Below are 18,069 nucleotides of genomic sequence, written 5' to 3' on the forward strand. Positions count from 1 at the left end.
GCAAAACAAACAGAAACAAATCTGTGCCCTCACAGTGCTTCTGTTCTTGAGGGGATGGAGGTGTAGGGGAGAATAAATTGCGATCAATTAAGGGAATTACACAGGCTTATAGGACGACTTAGGTGTCACAAGGGAATACAGAGCAAAACAAAGGATTTGGAGAATGTGGGTAGGGGATTGGGCTGTTTCAAACTTAACAAGGGTGGTCACACTGGACCTCGTTGTGCTATTTGAACAACAACAAAAAAATTTAGGTGTTTTTTTTTTATCTTTTTGGGGGGGCGCCACACCCTGTGGCTTGTGGGATCTTAATTCCCCGACCAGGGATTGAACCCGTGCCTTCAGCAGTGAAAAGCACAGAGTCCTAACTGCTGGACCCCCAGGAAATGCCCCTATAAAATTGTTTTGAGACGTTGAACGTTTGAGCAAAAAATTGGAGAGAGAGAGGTGACAAGGAGGTATGCGTTAGGGGCGCAGGTCATTCGGAGGACTGACACGCAGGGGCAGAACAGGCGATGGGGGCATAGAGAATGCGGAGCACTCATGCAAGGGGCTGGAAGGCCACCGAAGCCCTTGGGCTCCAACACTGAAAGATACAGGAGCGCCCAGCAGACCGTGCAGGGCTTTGAGCAAAGGACGGACATGATCTGACCAGAGGTTATAAAGGTCCCTTCACCTTGGGGAGGAGGAGCAGCGAAACCGCTGGAGAGACTGCTGCGGCCATCCGGGTGAGTGGAGCCCTGGCTCATCTGTCTAGTGGAGATAAGAGTGGTACCTGCCTCTCAGGTTGCTGAGTGAAGGCGCAGCGGCTCCTCCCTCGCCCCCTTCCCCATCTCCCACCCTCCCCACCCCTCCCCATTCACCAGGCCAGGCCCTGGGGAGACAAACAAGAAGCAGCTGGCACAGCCTTGCTCTAGAGGTTGCCAAGGCATGGGTCAGATGGACGTGGAAGAGCTCAGATTTTCAGGTTCTTAATCATTCTTATGGTGGTGCAGAGGTTAAAGCGTCTGCCTGCAATGTGGGAGACCTGGGTTCGATCCCTGGGTTGGGAAGATCCCCTGGAGAAGGAAATGGCAACCCACTCCAGTATTCTTGCCTGGAGAATCCCATGGATGGAGGAGCTTGGTGGGCTACAAGTCCACGGGTAGCAAAGAGTCGGACACGACTGAGCGACTTCACTTCACTTCACTGCAATCATTCTTATGGAGAAGGGAATGGCAGTCCACTCCAGTGTTCTTGCCTGGAGAATCCCATAGACAGAGAAGCCTGGAGGGCTACATAACAGTTCATGGGGTCGCAAAGAGTCGGACACGACAGAGCAAGTAACACACACACACACAATCATTCTTAAGATTCTGGAAAGGTCTGAGGATACCATGTGCCCTGAGGAGGATGACTGGGCTGTAACAGCTCATTTTGTCATCTGGGAGTTGGAGAAGATACCTCCCCTGGCTCCCACGAGAGGCATCTGGGCTGAGATCTATAACGAGGATGCTCGGACACTCTGACTTGCCATTCGAGGCCTTCGGCTGTGGCCTGCGTGTTGCACACACATGCACTGGGGACACGGTGGCCCTTGGATGCTTCAGGCCCACTAAACCGCCACCACAGGGGGAACGGGGTGGGGGTACAGGAGCAAGCCAGAGTAGGACCGTGGCCACAGGCAGCTGTCGGTGACCAAGTCGTGTATTCAACCCTCCCAGTCTTCGCTTACTCCTTAGAAGGACAAAAGCTGCCACCAAGAGCTGGATGGAGCTTTCCTCATACGTGTGTGGTCCCCAAAATAAAACCTGCATCACAGATGTTTCACCAGGGAGAGAAACAGGAAGGATTCCTTTGATCAAAACTGTAACTTTTTAAAGATATATATATATAAGATGGTAAGCTTCTTCACACTACTGGTTTTTTAACTCTATTTTTTTTGGCCACACCCCCCATGGCATGTGGGCTCTTAGTTCCCCCATGAAGAACTGAACCCACTCTCCCTGCAGTGGAAGGATGGAGTCCTAACCACTGGACCGCCAGGAAAGTCCCTGTAACTTCATTTTAAACAACCTCAATTGAACATTACAGTTTAAAAGAATCGAATAGGAAATTGATCTGGAGCAACCTTAAATATATATACAAATAAATAAAATACATACAGTAAAGAATCCGACTGCCGGACTTCCAGAGTGGTGCAGTGGATAAGAATCCGCCTGCCAGTGCAGGGGACACAGGTGCGACCCCTGATCTGGGAAGATGCCACATGCCTCAGAGCAACTACACCTGTGCACCATGCCTACTGAGTCCGTGTGCCGCCACTGCTGAGGCCCAAGTGCCTACAGCCTGTGCTCTGGAACAAGAGAAGCCACCGCAGCGAGGAGCCTGGGCAAAAGCAGCAAAAACCAAGCACAGGAATAAATAAATAAAATAAAGAATCCGCCTGCCAATGCAGGAGATTCGGCTTTGATCCTTGGGTCAGGAAGATCCCCTGGAGAAGAAAATGGCAACCCACTCCAGTATTCTTGCCTGAGAAATCCTATGGACATAGGAGCCCGGCAGGCTATGGTCCATGGGGTTGCAAAGAGTCAGACAAGACTTAGTGTCCTGGTGTCTTAGTATCCGTCTTAAACAACAATAATAATACTCGGTGCTAATGCTTAATGATCAACAGTTTTACCTGAGTCTTTTCCCTTGTCGCTTTTTAAAAAATTTTATTATTGTTGTTATTGTTCCATAATAACAAAGTTTCCTTTATGATTAAAAAGGTGATGCAGGAAGTGGACTGTCTGGATCTGAAAGGTTACACCTCTGGGACTTCCCTGGCAGTCTGGTGGTTAAGACTCCATGCTCCCAGTGTAGGGAGGGGGCACAGGTTTGATTCCTGGTTGGGGAACTAAGATCCCGAATGCCATGGGGTGTAGAAAAAAATAAAAAGTTTACATGTCTTAAAATTAAAACCATAAGGCCAAATTTTCCTCCTCAGATATTGGGTAAATATTCCCTTTTAGAAGGCATCTAGAACTCTATCCACAAGTTAAAATTCACTTACTTAGTTCCAAGAAACTCTCCCTTCAAAAGCCAGTTTCAGAGCTGTCAGAATTTGGGTATTTTAAGCTCATGAGTCTTTCCTGTGAATATGTATATATTCAAAAGATATATATATATTCACAGTTATATATAACTACAGCTCTAGAAATCTTCTTTCCCAGTTTTCTTTCAAAGGTATTCCCCAAAGATTTTATTTCCTCAAGAGCAACCTTTCCTCCTTTCCATGAGGCAGATGAAAATACTTTCACTGGGCTCCTAACAGGGCTTTCCAGGTGGTGCTAGGGCTGAAGAACCTATCTGCCCACGCAGGAGACAGTAGAGATGTGGGTTTGATCCCTGTGTCAGGGGCATGCTGTAGTCCACGGGGTCACAGAGTCGGGCACGACTTACTGCCTTAATAACAGCAACAACAGTAGTAGTGAAGTAAAACCACCCAGAAGAGCTTACAGTAATAATGTTAAGTTTCCCTCAAACCTGCTCCAGCGTTAACAGTCGAGTTGCAGCAATTTTCAGACTTCTGTGACTATGACCTTATGAGTACATATATTCTGATATAAATCAGAATCTGATATAAATATCAGAAATAAACGTGCTAACAAATACCACGTACCTTCTCTTCAAGGGCACAGGCAGCAATGTTTTCTTTTTTTTTATTTATTTATTTGGCTGTGCCAGGTCTTCGTTGCAGCACATGGGATCTTCAGTTTTTTGTTGCAGCATGTGGGATCTCTGACCAGGGATTAAACCCGGGCCCCCTGCACCGGGAGCAAGGAGACTTAGCCACTGGACCACCAGGGGAATCCCAGAAATGTTTTCTGTTTTGTTCCTTCTATTTAATTTTTGCTAATGCTACCTGGCCGAGCTATGTGAAACTGATATCTGTGTGGTCCAAACGGTCAAATATGAGCAATTTCATAAGGTCCAATTTATTTGTGACACTAAAGTAACTCTTAATGGGCTACTTAGTATCCCATAGTTTAAATAACATTGTTTAGGGGTTATTGTCATTTTAAAAATTAAAATGGGCCTGAAATTCATTTCTTTCACTTTATATGGCCTGCACATCTTTCCATGCAGGTATTAGGTTGGCCAAAATGGTCATTCGGGTTTTTGTAACATCGTATGAAAAAACCTGAACAAACTTGTTGGCCAACCCAATACTACACCTTTCTCAAAGGCTTAATAGAAACCACCACACAATTACCCCAACTTAGGTAACTGATGTCCACTGAAGACTCTTTGATTTTTTCCAATTTCTTGCTGTTCCAAACCATGCCAAAGTGAACTTCCTTGTCATAAATGTTCATGTGCTGGTGCTAGAATTTCTGTAGTGTAGACTCAAGGAGGCACGATGGAAACACACTGTGATCTTAGCTGTATTTCAAAGCCTTTGAAGAAAAATTACTGTCACCTTTTTCCCTTGGGGGCGCTTGTGGAGCGCAAGTGGTGCTGACTGAGGGGCCCCACCAGGCACCCCTTTCTGTCCAGCTCTCATCTCTCTACAACCTTCTTCTGCAAGATGGGAAATTCCAGCTCACCCCAGACCTCTCCCTCTGTAGCCAAACACCATGGAGGAACCCAGAAAAAAGACCTAGTTTAAATTGCTGCCCAAGTTCCTTAAACTCTGGGGACTCCACTATCACATCTACAAAAAGGAAATAAATCTCTTAGGGTTGCAGGGAAGATAAAGTAGGAAATGTGGATGCTTTATAAAATGTCACAGAAATCATTCTTTTCAGCTAGTGCTACACTGGTCTTTCCCAATCATTAGACACAGCTTCTTCTGCTGCCTACTCACATTCACCCCATAGTTCTCTTGGGAAGGGCTCAAAACAAAGACACTAAGGCTCATCCTTCATTATTTAGTTTATTTTAATTTTTTGGCCTCCTGGCACAGCAGGAGGGATCTTAGTTCCCCCATTAGGGATTGAACCCACATCCCCCTGCAATGGAAGAAAGAAGTCTTAACCACTGGATCGCTAGGGAAGTGCAAGGCTCACCTTTCTTTTTCTTGGGGTGGGGCACTGAGTGGCATGCTGGATCTTAGCTGCCCGACCAGGAATAGAACCCCTGACCCCTGCAGTGGAAGCAGGGAGTCTTAACCACTGGGCTGCCAGTGAAATCCCAAGCTCATCCTTCTGAGTTTACAATCTGCAGAGTCTCTGGCCTCGGCTTCCTCACTTATTCTGGACTTGAGCACTAACTAAAGAACCAAACTCTTGGACAAAGTCATTCATTAAACTACAAATACTGATTGAGCACCTACTACATGTCAGTTATGCTAAGCACATGTGAGCATCAATTTTCTTATTGGCAAAATGAAAAATGGTGCTTCTCAACAGAGAAACAATGGGCATCTTGGGCGGAACAATTCTTTGTGCAAGTCTGTCCAATGACCTCTAGACGACAGGGGCTCTGCCTTGTAATTGGAACAACCCACTGACAGCCCCACACATTTCCTCAGGGGCATTTCTACCCTGGATGAAGAATCCCCAGCCTACCCCCTACGATTGATTTCGGAAGCCAGGGAATGAGGGGAAGCCCTAACACTGGCAGATTTAGGATGACGCCTTCCAAGACCCAGGACAGCAGGATCTGGATCCTGTTTCCGCGGAACAAAGCCCTACGGTAGCCCCAGGGTGACGTAAATGGCCTTGGGGCTCTCGGTTCTGACTCCAGAACTACTCCCTCTGCAGCTAAGACACAGCACCGGAACTTCAGGTTTCCGTTTCGGTCGGGCCTGAGGTCCTGGAAGCGCGGTGCTCTGGTCACCCAGGAACCGGGGATGCGAAGAGTTAACGCGACTGGCCGCGCAGAAGCGTCCCCCACCCGGCAGGCTAGAAGCATTGTGCATCCCAGCACCTCCCGGCGCCTTACCGGTCACGTGGGAACGAGGGCGGGCCCAATCGAGGAGCCAGCCAATAGGCTGTGCTGTCCGTGGGCGTGACAGCCAATAGGAGCAGGGAAAGGGGTCCCGGGATACGAAGAAACGGCGGCCGGGAGGGGGCTACCGGGACATGGGGCTTCTGACCATACTGAAGAAGATGAAGCAGAAAGAGAGGGAGCTGCGACTACTCATGCTGTATCCTTCCTGACGCCGGAGCCGGAGCCGCGAGGGTAGCGGGGTGGGGGTGGGGGAGCCCCGCCGGGCGGGCAGGGTCAGGCGCCCCCTACCGGGCGCTGCCTGTGCGGCCGGCCGGCCTGTACCAACTGCCCATTGTGCGTCACGCTCTTGGGCCCTACCATCGCTTTTGGCGGGGGGGAGCCGGGAGGAGGCCGTACCACCGGCTCGACGCGGTGGGGGGGGCTTCGTTTCCAAGATATGGGCGTCACGGCGCAGCGGCCGGACCAGGTGTCCCAATATAGGGGGAGGCGGGGCTGGAGACTCGAACGCTACCACCCGTCGGCCCGAGCGTGGGGCCGCCGTCCTCCCCCGCCCTGGGCGCCTCCTCCCCTAGTTGGAGGGTGCCAGGCCTCGGCCCCGCCCTCAGGGTCGGCCTCTCGAGGGCGTGCGGGCCCCGCCCTACTCTCCCTGCGGAGGGCGGAGGAAGAGGGGCGCGGTCTGCGGGTCGCTAGGTTCGTGTGGGTCCGCCTGTCCATCTCTTTGCTGTTTCACGGCCAGTCGGCGTCCCCGCGGTTGACGGCTTGTAGGCCCGAGGGCCTTGCCGACTTTCTGAGTCTCGCTCGCAGGCGTGTACATCCGTTCCCCCGCTCCGTGCCAGGCTATGGCGGGGTGGGGGGCAAGCTGAGATCCAAGAGCTGGGCCTGCCTCACCCCCAGCAGAGAGGAGACATTTATGTGCACAAATAACTTAGTAATACTTACATCATGTTTGTTTTTAAGACAGGCACAGAGAATTCACTCACCCAATAAACATTTATTGAGCGCCTGTTATGTGCTAAGTTCTGTCCTGGGCGGCTAGGGAAAAGAGCAAAACAAACAAAAATCCTACCTCCGGACATTTTGTGTGATACTGAGGGAAGAAAATGTTAAAGTTAGTAAGTAAAATATATAGCACCTACAGAGAATAATCCTGCATAAATACGGTGGTCAAAGAAGACCATCGTGAGAAAGTGACAGTTGAATCTAGACAGGTGAGGCAAGAATTATATAGAGATCTGGGGAAAAAGTGTTTAAGCAAAGGAAACAGCAAGTGTAAAGGTCTCCGAGGAGGAAGCCAACTGGTGTGTTCAAAGGACTGTCAAGGAGGGAAGTGTGTGACCTGAGGGAGTGAGAACACGGAAGGCGAGGTCAGATGGAAGAGGTATTTCAGGTGGGGCCTTTAGTTCTGAACTTTTCCTCTGTTTATTTATTTTTGTGGATTTTTTTTTTATGAGGACCATTTTTAAAGTCTTCATTGAATGTGTTACAATATTGCTTTTGTTTTATATCGTTTGTTTTTTGGCTCTGAGTCCTGCGGGATCATAGCTCCCCGGCCAGGGATTGAACCCACAGCCCCTGAATTGGAAGGTGAAGTCTTAACCACTAGACCACCAGGGAAGTCCCATATTTTTGTTATTTTTTTTTTCAATTAATTTTTTTTTGCATTTTAACTTTATTTTGCATTAAATTTAAAATTTTTAATTTAATTTTTATTTTGCAGTTGATTTGGGGGCTTCCCAGGTAGTGCAAGTGATAAAGAATCTGCCTGCCAATGCAGGAGACGAAAGGGACAGGTGTTCAGTCCCTGGGTGGGAAGATCCCCTGGAGTAGGAAATGGCAACCCCTTCCAGTATCATTGCCTGGGAAATCCTATGGACAGGGGAACCTGGCGGGCTACAGTTCATAGAGTTGCAAAGAATCAGACGTGATTAAGCACACACATGCACATTGTTAATTTACAATATTGTGTTAGTTTCAGGTATATAGCAGAGTGTTTTGGTTATATATATATATACACACACATTCTTTTTCCATCCATTTTTTGAGATGGTTGGATGGCATCACTGACTGGATGGACATGAGTTTGAGTAAGCTCCAGGAGTTGGTAATGGACAGGGAAGCCTGGTGTGCTGCAGTCCATGGAGTCACAAAGAGTCAGACATGACTGAGCTACTGAACTGATTCTTTTTCAGATTCTTTTCCCATATAGGTTATTAGAGAATATTGAGTAGAGTTCCCCATACTATACAGTAGGGAATGTTTCCTTTAATGAGAAGTGCAGAGAGGAAGTGAGAGCTGAGACGAGTTAGGCTACTGCAGTAACACAGGTAAGGTAGGATGGTGGCTTGGATCAGGATGGAAGCAGTGACAGACGTTGATTTAAATCTTGATAGTAAGACTAGCAGCAGTTGCTGCTGGATTGGCCATGAGCTTTAGAAGAATGGTGTCAAGCGTGGCTCCTAACGATAGGATGAATGAGGAGCTACTTGCTGACGGGTATTATAGAAGGAGGTGGGGAACACATTCAGGGGGAAGATGAGAGCTCAGATTGGGCCTGTAAGATACCTCTGAGACATCCTAGAAATGTTACCCGGGTGGCTGGATACAGAGACCAATGTCAGGGGAGCAGCCAGGTGGGACGTACGAATTTCAGAGTCATCAGCATAAAGATGGTATTTGAAGCCATAATCCTGGGTGAGACCACTGAGGGAGTGTGTGTGGACAGGGAAGAGAACCTAGGGGCCGAGCTCAGATCAAAAGGTCAGGGCGAAGAGGAAAGGTGACCAGAAAAGTCAGGAGAGCCAGGCAAGGCCGTGTCCCAGAGTGGAGGAGGGGGCTGCCCAGGAGCAGGAGGAAGAGGGCTGAGGATTCCCGGTCAGTGGAGAGCAAGGCGTCTCTAAGGACTGACCTTGGCCAGAGCAGTTTCGGAGAAGCAGTGGGAACAGAGGTCTTGTGGGTTCACAGAGGAGCAGGAAGACAGAAACTGGAGAGGGTGAGTATGGACAACAGTCCTGAGATTTGCTATAAAGGGAATGAAATAAAGGAAAAAGTTGGGGGGAGAGGGGTCAAGAGAGGGTGCTGTCCACTTCTTGGTGGGAGAGACATCCGCTCATCAGCTGATGAGAATGATCCAGTGGAGAAGGAAGCAGGATGATGGAGCTGGGGTGGGGGGCGATGAGGAGAGCCATCCCAGGTCTCGGGAGCGGACCTCTCACCGCCCCCCCCCGAGTCCCAGCTGTAAGACCCCATGGGTGTTAGAAGGAAAAAGGAGGGTGGTTTTCTCCGGCTGGTGAACTTACCCATTTGTTTGCACATTCAGCACCAAAGGGTTTAGGATATTCTGGAAACAAAAGGGCAACGGTGGCTGCCTCCAGATACTTGGTCCCTGGAAGGCTCTTCTTCCCCTAATCCTTCAAAAAGCCAGCTCCTTGCAGTCTGGGCCTCAGTCCAGCTGTCTCCACTGGAGTGGAAGCTGCACGGGGCAGGGACTGTGATTCCAGGGCACCCCCAGAGCCAGAGGTATTCTGGGGCAGTGTAGGCCGTAAGCATAGGGTTGGCAATAAGTCCATCAGGTTTTTCTGTAACATCTATGGCGAAGCCGAAGGGACTTTTTGGGCAGCAGTGCATTTGTTTGATTTTTGGCTGTGCCGGGCCCTCGTTGCCGCACGGGCTTTCCTCTCGTCGCGGTGAGCGGGGCTCCCCTCCAGCTGTGGCGCGGGCTTCTCCTGGCGGCAGCTCCTCTTGTGAAGCAGGGGCTCTAGGGCCTGCGAGTTTCAGCAGTTGCGGCTCCTGGTCTAGAGCACAGGCTCAGTAGTCGTGCACGGGCTTAGTTGCTTCTTGACGTGTGGAATCTTCCAGACCCGGGAGCGAACTCGAGTTTCCAGCATTGGCAGGTGGAATCTTTACCACTGAGCAACCAGGGTAGCCTGGCCAACAGTATATATTGTGGGATGAATTAAGAGCATCTGGTCAGAAGGTGATATATTTTCACATTTATCATGTAGGTCAGGCAGGTACTCAACATACTTTGATATGTGGTCAGAGAGGGGCCCTGGGATGATGTCACCAGCCCGCAGAGCCTGGGGGCTTCTCCTTAACCCGGCGCGCCCCCAGGGGCCTGGACAATGCCGGCAAGACAACCATCCTCAAGAAGTTCAACGGCGAAGACATCGACACCATCTCCCCCACACTGGGCTTCAACATCAAGACCTTGGAGCACCGAGGGTGAGCGGGGTCCCCGAGGGCGGGCCTGCCCAGCGCAGGGCAGGGGGGGGGGGGGGGGGCCAGACTGACCCTACAGCCCCCACTGCCCTGTCCAGATTCAAGCTGAACATTTGGGATGTGGGCGGCCAGAAGTCCCTGCGGTCCTACTGGCGGAACTACTTTGAGAGCACCGACGGCCTCATCTGGGTGGTGGACAGCGCCGACCGCCAGCGCATGCAGGACTGCCAGCGGGAGCTCCAGAACCTGTTGGTGGAGGAGGTGGGCAGGGGGCTCCCCCAGTGCCCGGGTCCCAGTGCTTCGTGCACCTGTGTGGATGTGTGAACACTACCCTCAGCCGATTCCCTGCGGGGTCCGTGATCCTGGGGGACACTCAGTTGGGGTCTGTTCCTTCACCCAGCCCTCACCACATGTCCAGCACCCTTGGGGAGGCAGAGACACCCTGTACACCCGCCCCGGGGAGGCTCACAGTGCCATAAGCAGAACACGGGTTCCTGTGGACTGAGATTGGGTCCATGTCCCTGCAGCGTCACTGTTTCACCACCCTGAGTTTCAGTTTCTGCACCTTGAGTCAGGCTTTGGGGAGGATGACTTGAGGCTGGTGTGTGAAGCTTTGGCAGGCAGGGGAGCCGGGCTCAGGAGTTGGACTGTTTGCTTTGTGACCTTAGGCAAGGCACTTAGTTTCTCTGAATCACCACTGCGTTTCTCAGATGGGCAAATATTAATAATTTCGGTGATCTTAAAATGTACTGTCTGGGTCAAAATGCTCTTTAAATAAAATTTTAGATTTATAGAAAAGTTGCAAAGATAGTGAAAAGTTACCCATGTATCTTTTCACCTGGTTTCCCTTAATGTGAACATCTTACAGAACTGCCAAACATCTGTTAGAACTATTTAATAAGAAATTAACAAGTTACTGTTAACTGAACTACAGGTTTCGTTTGGATTGCACCAGTTTTTCCATTAATGTCCTTTCTCTGTTCCAGGATTTAATCCAGGTTACTCCATGCATTTAGCTGAAAATCAGGACACTTTTAAGAGTCAAATAGGGAGTTGTTAATAATTATTTAGGAACAACAGCCCTAACCAACAGTCGAGCAGGTCCAGTGAGATCCTGGCTGTTGAATATTCAGCCCTGGCCTGGCACCTCAAGGCCCTTTGTAAGAGGTAGAGCCACCATCCACATGGAGGGACTCCCGGTCACAAACACACAGAGGGAAGTAACTGGAATCACAGGCAGAGAGGAAGGCCTCTCAGGGTAGTGGGACAGTTAGGGGACTGTATGAACTTGGAGGAGGGGAAGCTCATTGCCCACAGCCCCACAGGCCCTGGGATAGTTGCGTTCTTTTTGATGTCAGGTCATCAGGTCAGAGCAGTCTAGAAGCAGAGGCTTGAGGATCATCTTGTCCATCACCCCCTCCCCTTGTCCATAACCCCCTCCCCTTTGTCCATCACCTCTTCCCCTTGTCCCCCTTTTCCATCACCCACCCTTGTCCACAACCCCCTCCCATTTATAGAAGAGGAATCTGATGCACGGAGGAGAGAGGTGCCCACTGGGTATGACTGTGCTGGAACCAGGGCCTCAGCCCAGCCTACAGCTCCCTCCAGCCCATAATGGCTGGACAGGAAGGCCGTGTTCACACTGCCCACCCTAGTTGTGTCTTTGCAACCACCATGGGACCTTGCTCTAATCTTCCAGACTGCTCTCTGACCCCAGCTGCTCTGGGTGATTATTAGCGCAGGGGCTGGGCTGCCCTCTGAGCCTCCACCCCACCTCCCCTTACCCTCTGTTTCTCTTCTCCAGCGCCTGGCCGGAGCGACCCTCCTCATCTTTGCCAATAAGCAAGACCTGCCCGGAGCACTGTCCTCTAACGCCATCCGCGAGGTGAGTCCAGGCCTTGGCACAAGCTCACAGAGGAAAAGGGGCATGTGATTCTTTGTTAATTTATTTAGAAAGCATTTATTAGCCCCTGCTGTGTGGCAGGACCTGTTCAGGGTACTGGAGATTCGGTGATGGAAGCCAGAGTTGTGCTCTACAGCCTGGGGGATGGCAGACCTGCAAGTAGATTGTCCCCGGGGATAACTAACCAGCAAGCAGTGGGTGCTTCCTCTGTGCTAGGCTCTTTGCATGGACTAACTTATTCAGTTCTCACCACAACCTCCTGAGGTAGGAACCATTATCATCATTCTACAGATGGTAAAGGAGGCTTAGAGAGGTTAGGTAACTCACCCAAGGTCACACAGCCAGGAAGCAGACAAGTCAGGGTTTAAACACAGGACTATGTGACCGCAGGTTACATCTTAACTCTGACTCTGAATCTTGAATACCAGAATGAGAAAGAGTGGGGTTAGAATCTAGGCTCTGCCACTGATTAGCTGTGTGACTTTAGCAGGCTGCTTAACCTCTCTGAGGTTTTCTCCTCAGTAAAATAGCCAACACAATCCCTGGCTTACGGGGCCATGGGGGTGAATGGATAAGAGGACATGCGTAGGGCCCATAGCACATCAGGGGCCCTTGTTGCGATCTTATTATAAGAGGTAGTGCTGGCATGGTGGTGACAGAGAGCCCAGGTGCCCTGGGAGGCCAGCAGATCTTCACCAGGGGCCAGGGGAGGCTTCCCAAAGCAGACCTTTGATGGGGGCTTGGATTTCCCCGGGGCCAGGGGAGGGGAGGGGCTGAGGGTGGGCAGGGCCTTTGGTCCCTGGGGCCCACCATCACCTTCCGCCCTCCCAGGCCCTGGAGCTGGACTCCATCCGTAGCCACCACTGGTGCATCCAGGGCTGCAGTGCCGTCACCGGGGAGAACCTGCTGCCTGGCATCGACTGGCTCCTGGATGACATCTCCAGCCGCATCTTCATGGCCGACTGAGCCGCTTCTGATGTCCCCCAACTCAGCTCACAGTCTAGGCACCCCCCCCCCCCCCCCACCAAGCACCATCCCTGGAAGGGTGGGAGTCCGCCAGCCCAACTAACAGCCCCCGCCCCCCTCCGTACCCTGCTGCTGCTACTGCTGCCCACTGCTGCCCTGTGGCCAGCCGGCTCCCGAGGCGGGAGGCCTGTCACCCTGGCTGTCCCCCTGGCTCCTGACCCGGCCCGCCTGCAGCTGCGGGACCAGGAAGAGAGGGCTGTGGCTGGGAGGGGGCTGCCTCTGCTGCTATCTAGGCTGTGGGCCTCACCATTTGCTCAGCTGTGAGAATAAATTGTTCCCCACTCCCATTCCTGGCTGAGTCATTTGTTGATTCTACAGCCCTGCAGACTGCCTAGAGCCCGCAGCCCAGTGGGGGACAAAAAAGACATCATTTCAGTCAGAGGATCAGCTGTCACTGTGTCAAGGGAGTGGCAGGGAATTATAGAAGCACGGGGCAGGGCATTGGAATTCCCTTTGGAAGAGTTCAGGTGGGCTTCCCAGAGGAGGTGACACGAAAGCTGAGAGTAAAGGATGAGTAGTTTTCTGGCCAGAGGAAGGGGAAGGACAGTTTACTGGAGCAACTGCTACCTTCAGAGGCATGAATGAGAAAAAGGAAGGCACCCCGACATCAGGGCTCTCAGCTTGTCAAACGGAACATGGGCTGAACCTCAGCTCCCAGCTTCCCACTGCAGCCAGTAATCTGTGCGGTGGGAAACCTGCACGGCTGTGTGAGGCAGCACTGGTTCAAGCAGAGGGACTCACAGGACAGAGGCCTGAAGAGCAAGGGCTCTTGGGAAATGGAGGGGTGATCACTCCGGTGTAGGAAGACGTGGACATCAGGCCGGTTAGCTAACCGAGAACAGGGCTAGGAAGGGACCTTCCCTGAAGGCTAACGGGCACTCTTTGAAGCAAGGGCCAGGGTGGGAAAGGATGGGAACTGGGGGGACCCCAGGGCCCCCATCCAGGTGACAGGATAAATGGATATTTGGACAGGGCGCCCTGCTTGTAGTCTTTCCAGTGGGGGCTTACTCTGCAGGGCTCTGTTTGAAGCACTTCTCACTTACCATCACATTGAATTATAAGCCCAACCATACATGTCCCCATTTATGTAGGAACAAAGCGTCCAGGAGGTCATGTGACTTACTCAAACCACCCAGCTAGGAAGTAGAGGGCCTGGGATTTGAACCCGGCACACTGAGCCACCACATCCTGCTCACCGTTTTGTTCTTGTTTCTCTGCTCAGAATTCCAGTGCCAGATGGAATTTGGCATAATGTGTTTATGAGGGAAGGTGAGTTTTCCTAAGGGACAGGTGAGGAAGAGACACAGACTCACTGCTCCAGGAGCCCTCCCTGGAGGGTGGAGACCGCCGCAAATCTGCACTCTGTTAGGATGGAAGAAGAGAAATGGATTTGGGGTGGAGAGCCTTAAAATATAAACTTGTCGGGACACCCCTGGTGGTCCAATGGTTAAGAATCTGCCTTCCGGTGCAGAGGACGCAGGTTCGATCCCTGTTTGGGGAACATGCTGTGAGGCAACTAAGCCCGGGTGCTGTAACTACTGAGCCCTCGCGCCTCGATGACCACCCCATGTGGCAAATAAAGACCTGACGCTGCCAAATAAAATCAGTATTAAAGCGTATAAACTGTCCATCACCATAGAAATTGAGAACCACCTGCCGTGTCTTCTGTGCAAGATAGACACCACGTCCCAGGCTCCCATCCCTATGAGGAGCAGACATATCCAGTCCCCAGAGCCGAACCGTGGCTCTGCCACTCACCGACTGATGAAAAGCGAGTTGCTTAACCTGTCTGTGCCTCGGGGTCCCCACCTGGGTTGAAGATAGTGTCACCTACTTCCTAGGGTTGGGAGGAGAATCAGATGGGTGGGTTGCCTTGTGTGTCGTATGCAGTATAGGTCAGCTATAATTATCTTTATTTGAACCAGTAGGAGTTCAAGCAGATCCAAGCAATGTGAATTCAGACATCAGATCTGGGTGAGTCAACCCAGTGTTCAAGCCCTCCTAGGGGCGCTTAGTAAGCAGCATGCTTTCACTCAAAGGTGAATTATACATGGCTAATGACAAATGTTTCCCAGGCAAGAATACTGGAGTGGCTTGCCATGCCTTCCCCCAGAGGATCTTCCTGACCAGGGATCGAACCTGGTCTCCCACATTTCGGGCAGATTCTTTACCATCTGAGCCATCAGGGAAGTCCAGAGACAAATAAGAAAAATAACAAGGTTACAGTCATCACAAGTCCTCTGAATGTGGAGGATGAGCTGCCGCAGACAGTCTGCATCACGTGGTCAAGCCGACCCAGTGGGAGTGAGGGGAGCAGACCCCCTGCCCCTGTGCGTTTGCAGCTCTTCCTTCTCCCCTGCCTTCTGAGAAGGCTCTTCTGTTCACTTCTACCAGTGACGGAACTCCTGATGGAAGGAGAAAGGCCAGGGGCTAAGCTGACCTAGGTGGGAAAGGTCTTAGATGGATAAAGAAGGCAGAAATGGGAGAATGGGGAGCTGCTGGGCAAGGGAGGGGAGGGAATGATGGGAGAGAAGGGGACCTGAAGCCAGGGCCCTGCCAAGAGAACTCTGAAAACCAGGTGTGTGTGTCTGTTAATTGCTCAGTCCTGTCTTGACGCTTTGCGACCCTATGGACTGTAGCCCACCAGACTCTTCTGTCCATGGGATTCTTGAGGCAAGAATACTGGAGTGGGGAGCCATTCCTTTCTCCGGGGATCTTCTGAACCAAGAAAGAGGTCTTCAGGGGAGCCCTGTTATGCTGTAAGAGGGGACACAGCCCATCCCAGCTTCCTCACGAGCACCTCCGGAATCACTACCCTGTTTCCACCGCTCCCAAGAGTCTGGTCTGGGAGTTTGCTTTGTGTTTCTGAAGTTATAGCACCCACTCATCTGAGTCCCAGTAAGAACGGCCACCCCTGTTACTCCATTTAGGCTTCACAGCGTGGTGGTGGTGGGATCAGTCAGGGTCCTGGGTGCGCTGTCCGGACACAGATCACTGCCTTCAGCAGAAAGAACGTTTCTTGGACAGATACTGGGGACTCAGGGCATATCAATGGAGACTGGACAGCTCCAAAGGCTGGGCAGCCAAACCCACAGGCGACACTGTACTCTAGGAACAACGTTGTCCCCTCACCAGGCACTGCGCCTGTCCCTCACTCAAGAGTCAAGCCTTTCAGGAGGGAGTCCCCGACCCCCTACTTGGGACCTGGGCCAAGGAAAGGAGCTGGCACCTTTGGATTCTGAGCTAAAAGGCTGGAGGGCTGCACATACTAGTGAACTACCTCGAAAGATCTGGTGCTATGGTGCTAACAGAAAGGCAGGGGTGAATGCTAGACGGACCCACAAAGGAAAAAGAGAAACATCCACTGCAGCAGATTCTATATCAACATGCCCATTCTAGAGATGACAAACTGTCGCTCAAGTAGTTAAGGGAAACTCTTGTAGTTAGTAAGACATGTGGCTTCAGAACCCATGTCACCACTGTACTTCTCTGGAGTTCTTTATGTTCCCCTACCCTTACAGAAAACTTGAATTTAGTGAATCCTAGGGAAGGAGAAGGTAATGGCACCCCATTCCAGTACTCTTGCCTGGAAAATCCCATGGATGGAGGACCCTGGTGGGCTGCAGTCCATGGGGTCACGAAGAGTCAGACACGACTGAGTGACTTCACTTTCACTTTTCACTTTCATGCATTGGAGAAGGAAATGGCAACCCACTCCAGTGTTCTTGCCTGGAGAATCCCAGGGACGGAGGGAGCCTGGTGGACTTCCGTCTATGGGGTTGCACGGAGTTGGACACGACTGAAGCGATTTAGCAGCAGCAGCAGGGAAGGAGAAAGGGAAATGACTTGCCAATGTCTGGCACATATTGAACACAACTAAAAAGCCTCTTGATAAAAGTGAAAGAGGAGAGTGAAAAAGTTGGCCTAAAGCTCAACATTCAGAAAATGAAGATCATGGCATCTGGTCCCATCACTTCATGAGAAATAGATGGGGAAACAGTGGAAACAGTGTCAGACTTTATTTTGGGGGGCTCCAAAATCCCTGCAGATGGTGACTGCAGCCATGAAATTAAAAGACACTTACTCCTTGGAAGAAAAGTTATGACCAACCTAGACAGTATATTCAAAAGCAGAAGTATTACTTTGCTGACTAAGGTCCGTCTAGTCAAGGCTATGGTTTTACCAATAGTCATGTATGGATGTGAGAGTTGGACTGTGAAGAAGGCTGAGCGCCGAAGAATTGATGCTTTTGAACTGTGGTGTTGGAGAAGACTCTTGAGAGTGCCTTGGACTGCAGGGAGATCCAACCAGTCCATTCTGAAGGAGATCAGCCCTGGGATTTCTTTGGAAGGAATGATGCTAAAGTTGAAACTCCAGTACTTTGGCCACCTCATGTGAAGAGTTGACTCATTGGAAAAGACTCTGATGCTGGGAGGGATTGGGGGCAGGAGGAGAAGGGGACGACCGAGGATGAGATGGCTGGATGGCATCACTGACTCGATGGACGTGAGTCTGAGTGAACTCTGGGAGATGGTGATGGACAGGGAGGCCTGGCATGCTGCGATTCATGGGGTCGCAGAGTCGGACACAACTGAGCGACTGAACTGAACTGAACTGAACTGATGAGGGTTTACCATCGCATGGGGTGGGTTTATCTCTAAGCAGACCTGAGTGATCCAGCTTGCCCAATCCTTGCTGCTGCTGCTGCTGCTGCTGCTGCTAAGTCGCTTCAGTCGTGTCCGACTCTCTGCGACCCCATAGACGGCAGCCCACCAGGCACCCCCGTCCCTGGGATTCTCCAGGCAAGAACAATGGAGTGGGTTGCCATTTCCTTCTCCAATGCATGAAAGTGAAAAGTGAAAGTGAAGTCGCTCAGTTGTGTCCGACTCTTCGCGACCCCATGGACTGCAGCCGACAAGGCTCCTCCGTCCATGGCATTTTCCAGGCAAGAATACTGGAGTGGGGTGCCATTGCCTTCCTTACTCTTCCCCAATCCTTTCCCA

The 18,069-nt window shown here is 51.2% G+C and overlaps 1 protein-coding gene across 1 annotated transcript; it reads left to right on the forward strand.

Annotated features, from left to right (window-relative positions):
* The first annotated feature begins 5,683 nt into the window (after window positions 1-5,683).
* ARL2 (ADP ribosylation factor like GTPase 2) lies at window positions 5,684-13,353 on the forward strand. Its single transcript, XM_040256317.1, has 5 exons — window positions 5,684-6,115; window positions 10,030-10,140; window positions 10,236-10,398; window positions 11,942-12,022; window positions 12,872-13,353. The coding sequence occupies exons 1-5, from the start codon at window positions 6,051-6,053 to the stop codon at window positions 13,004-13,006; spliced, it is 555 nt and encodes a 184-aa protein (XP_040112251.1). The 5' UTR covers window positions 5,684-6,050; the 3' UTR covers window positions 13,007-13,353.
* Window positions 13,354-18,069: the final 4,716 nt, after the last annotated feature.

This window comes from Oryx dammah, unplaced genomic scaffold (genome assembly GCF_014754425.2).
Source record: "Oryx dammah isolate SB20612 unplaced genomic scaffold, SCBI_Odam_1.1 HiC_scaffold_15, whole genome shotgun sequence".
NCBI classification, from domain to species: Eukaryota; Metazoa; Chordata; class Mammalia; order Artiodactyla; family Bovidae; genus Oryx; species Oryx dammah.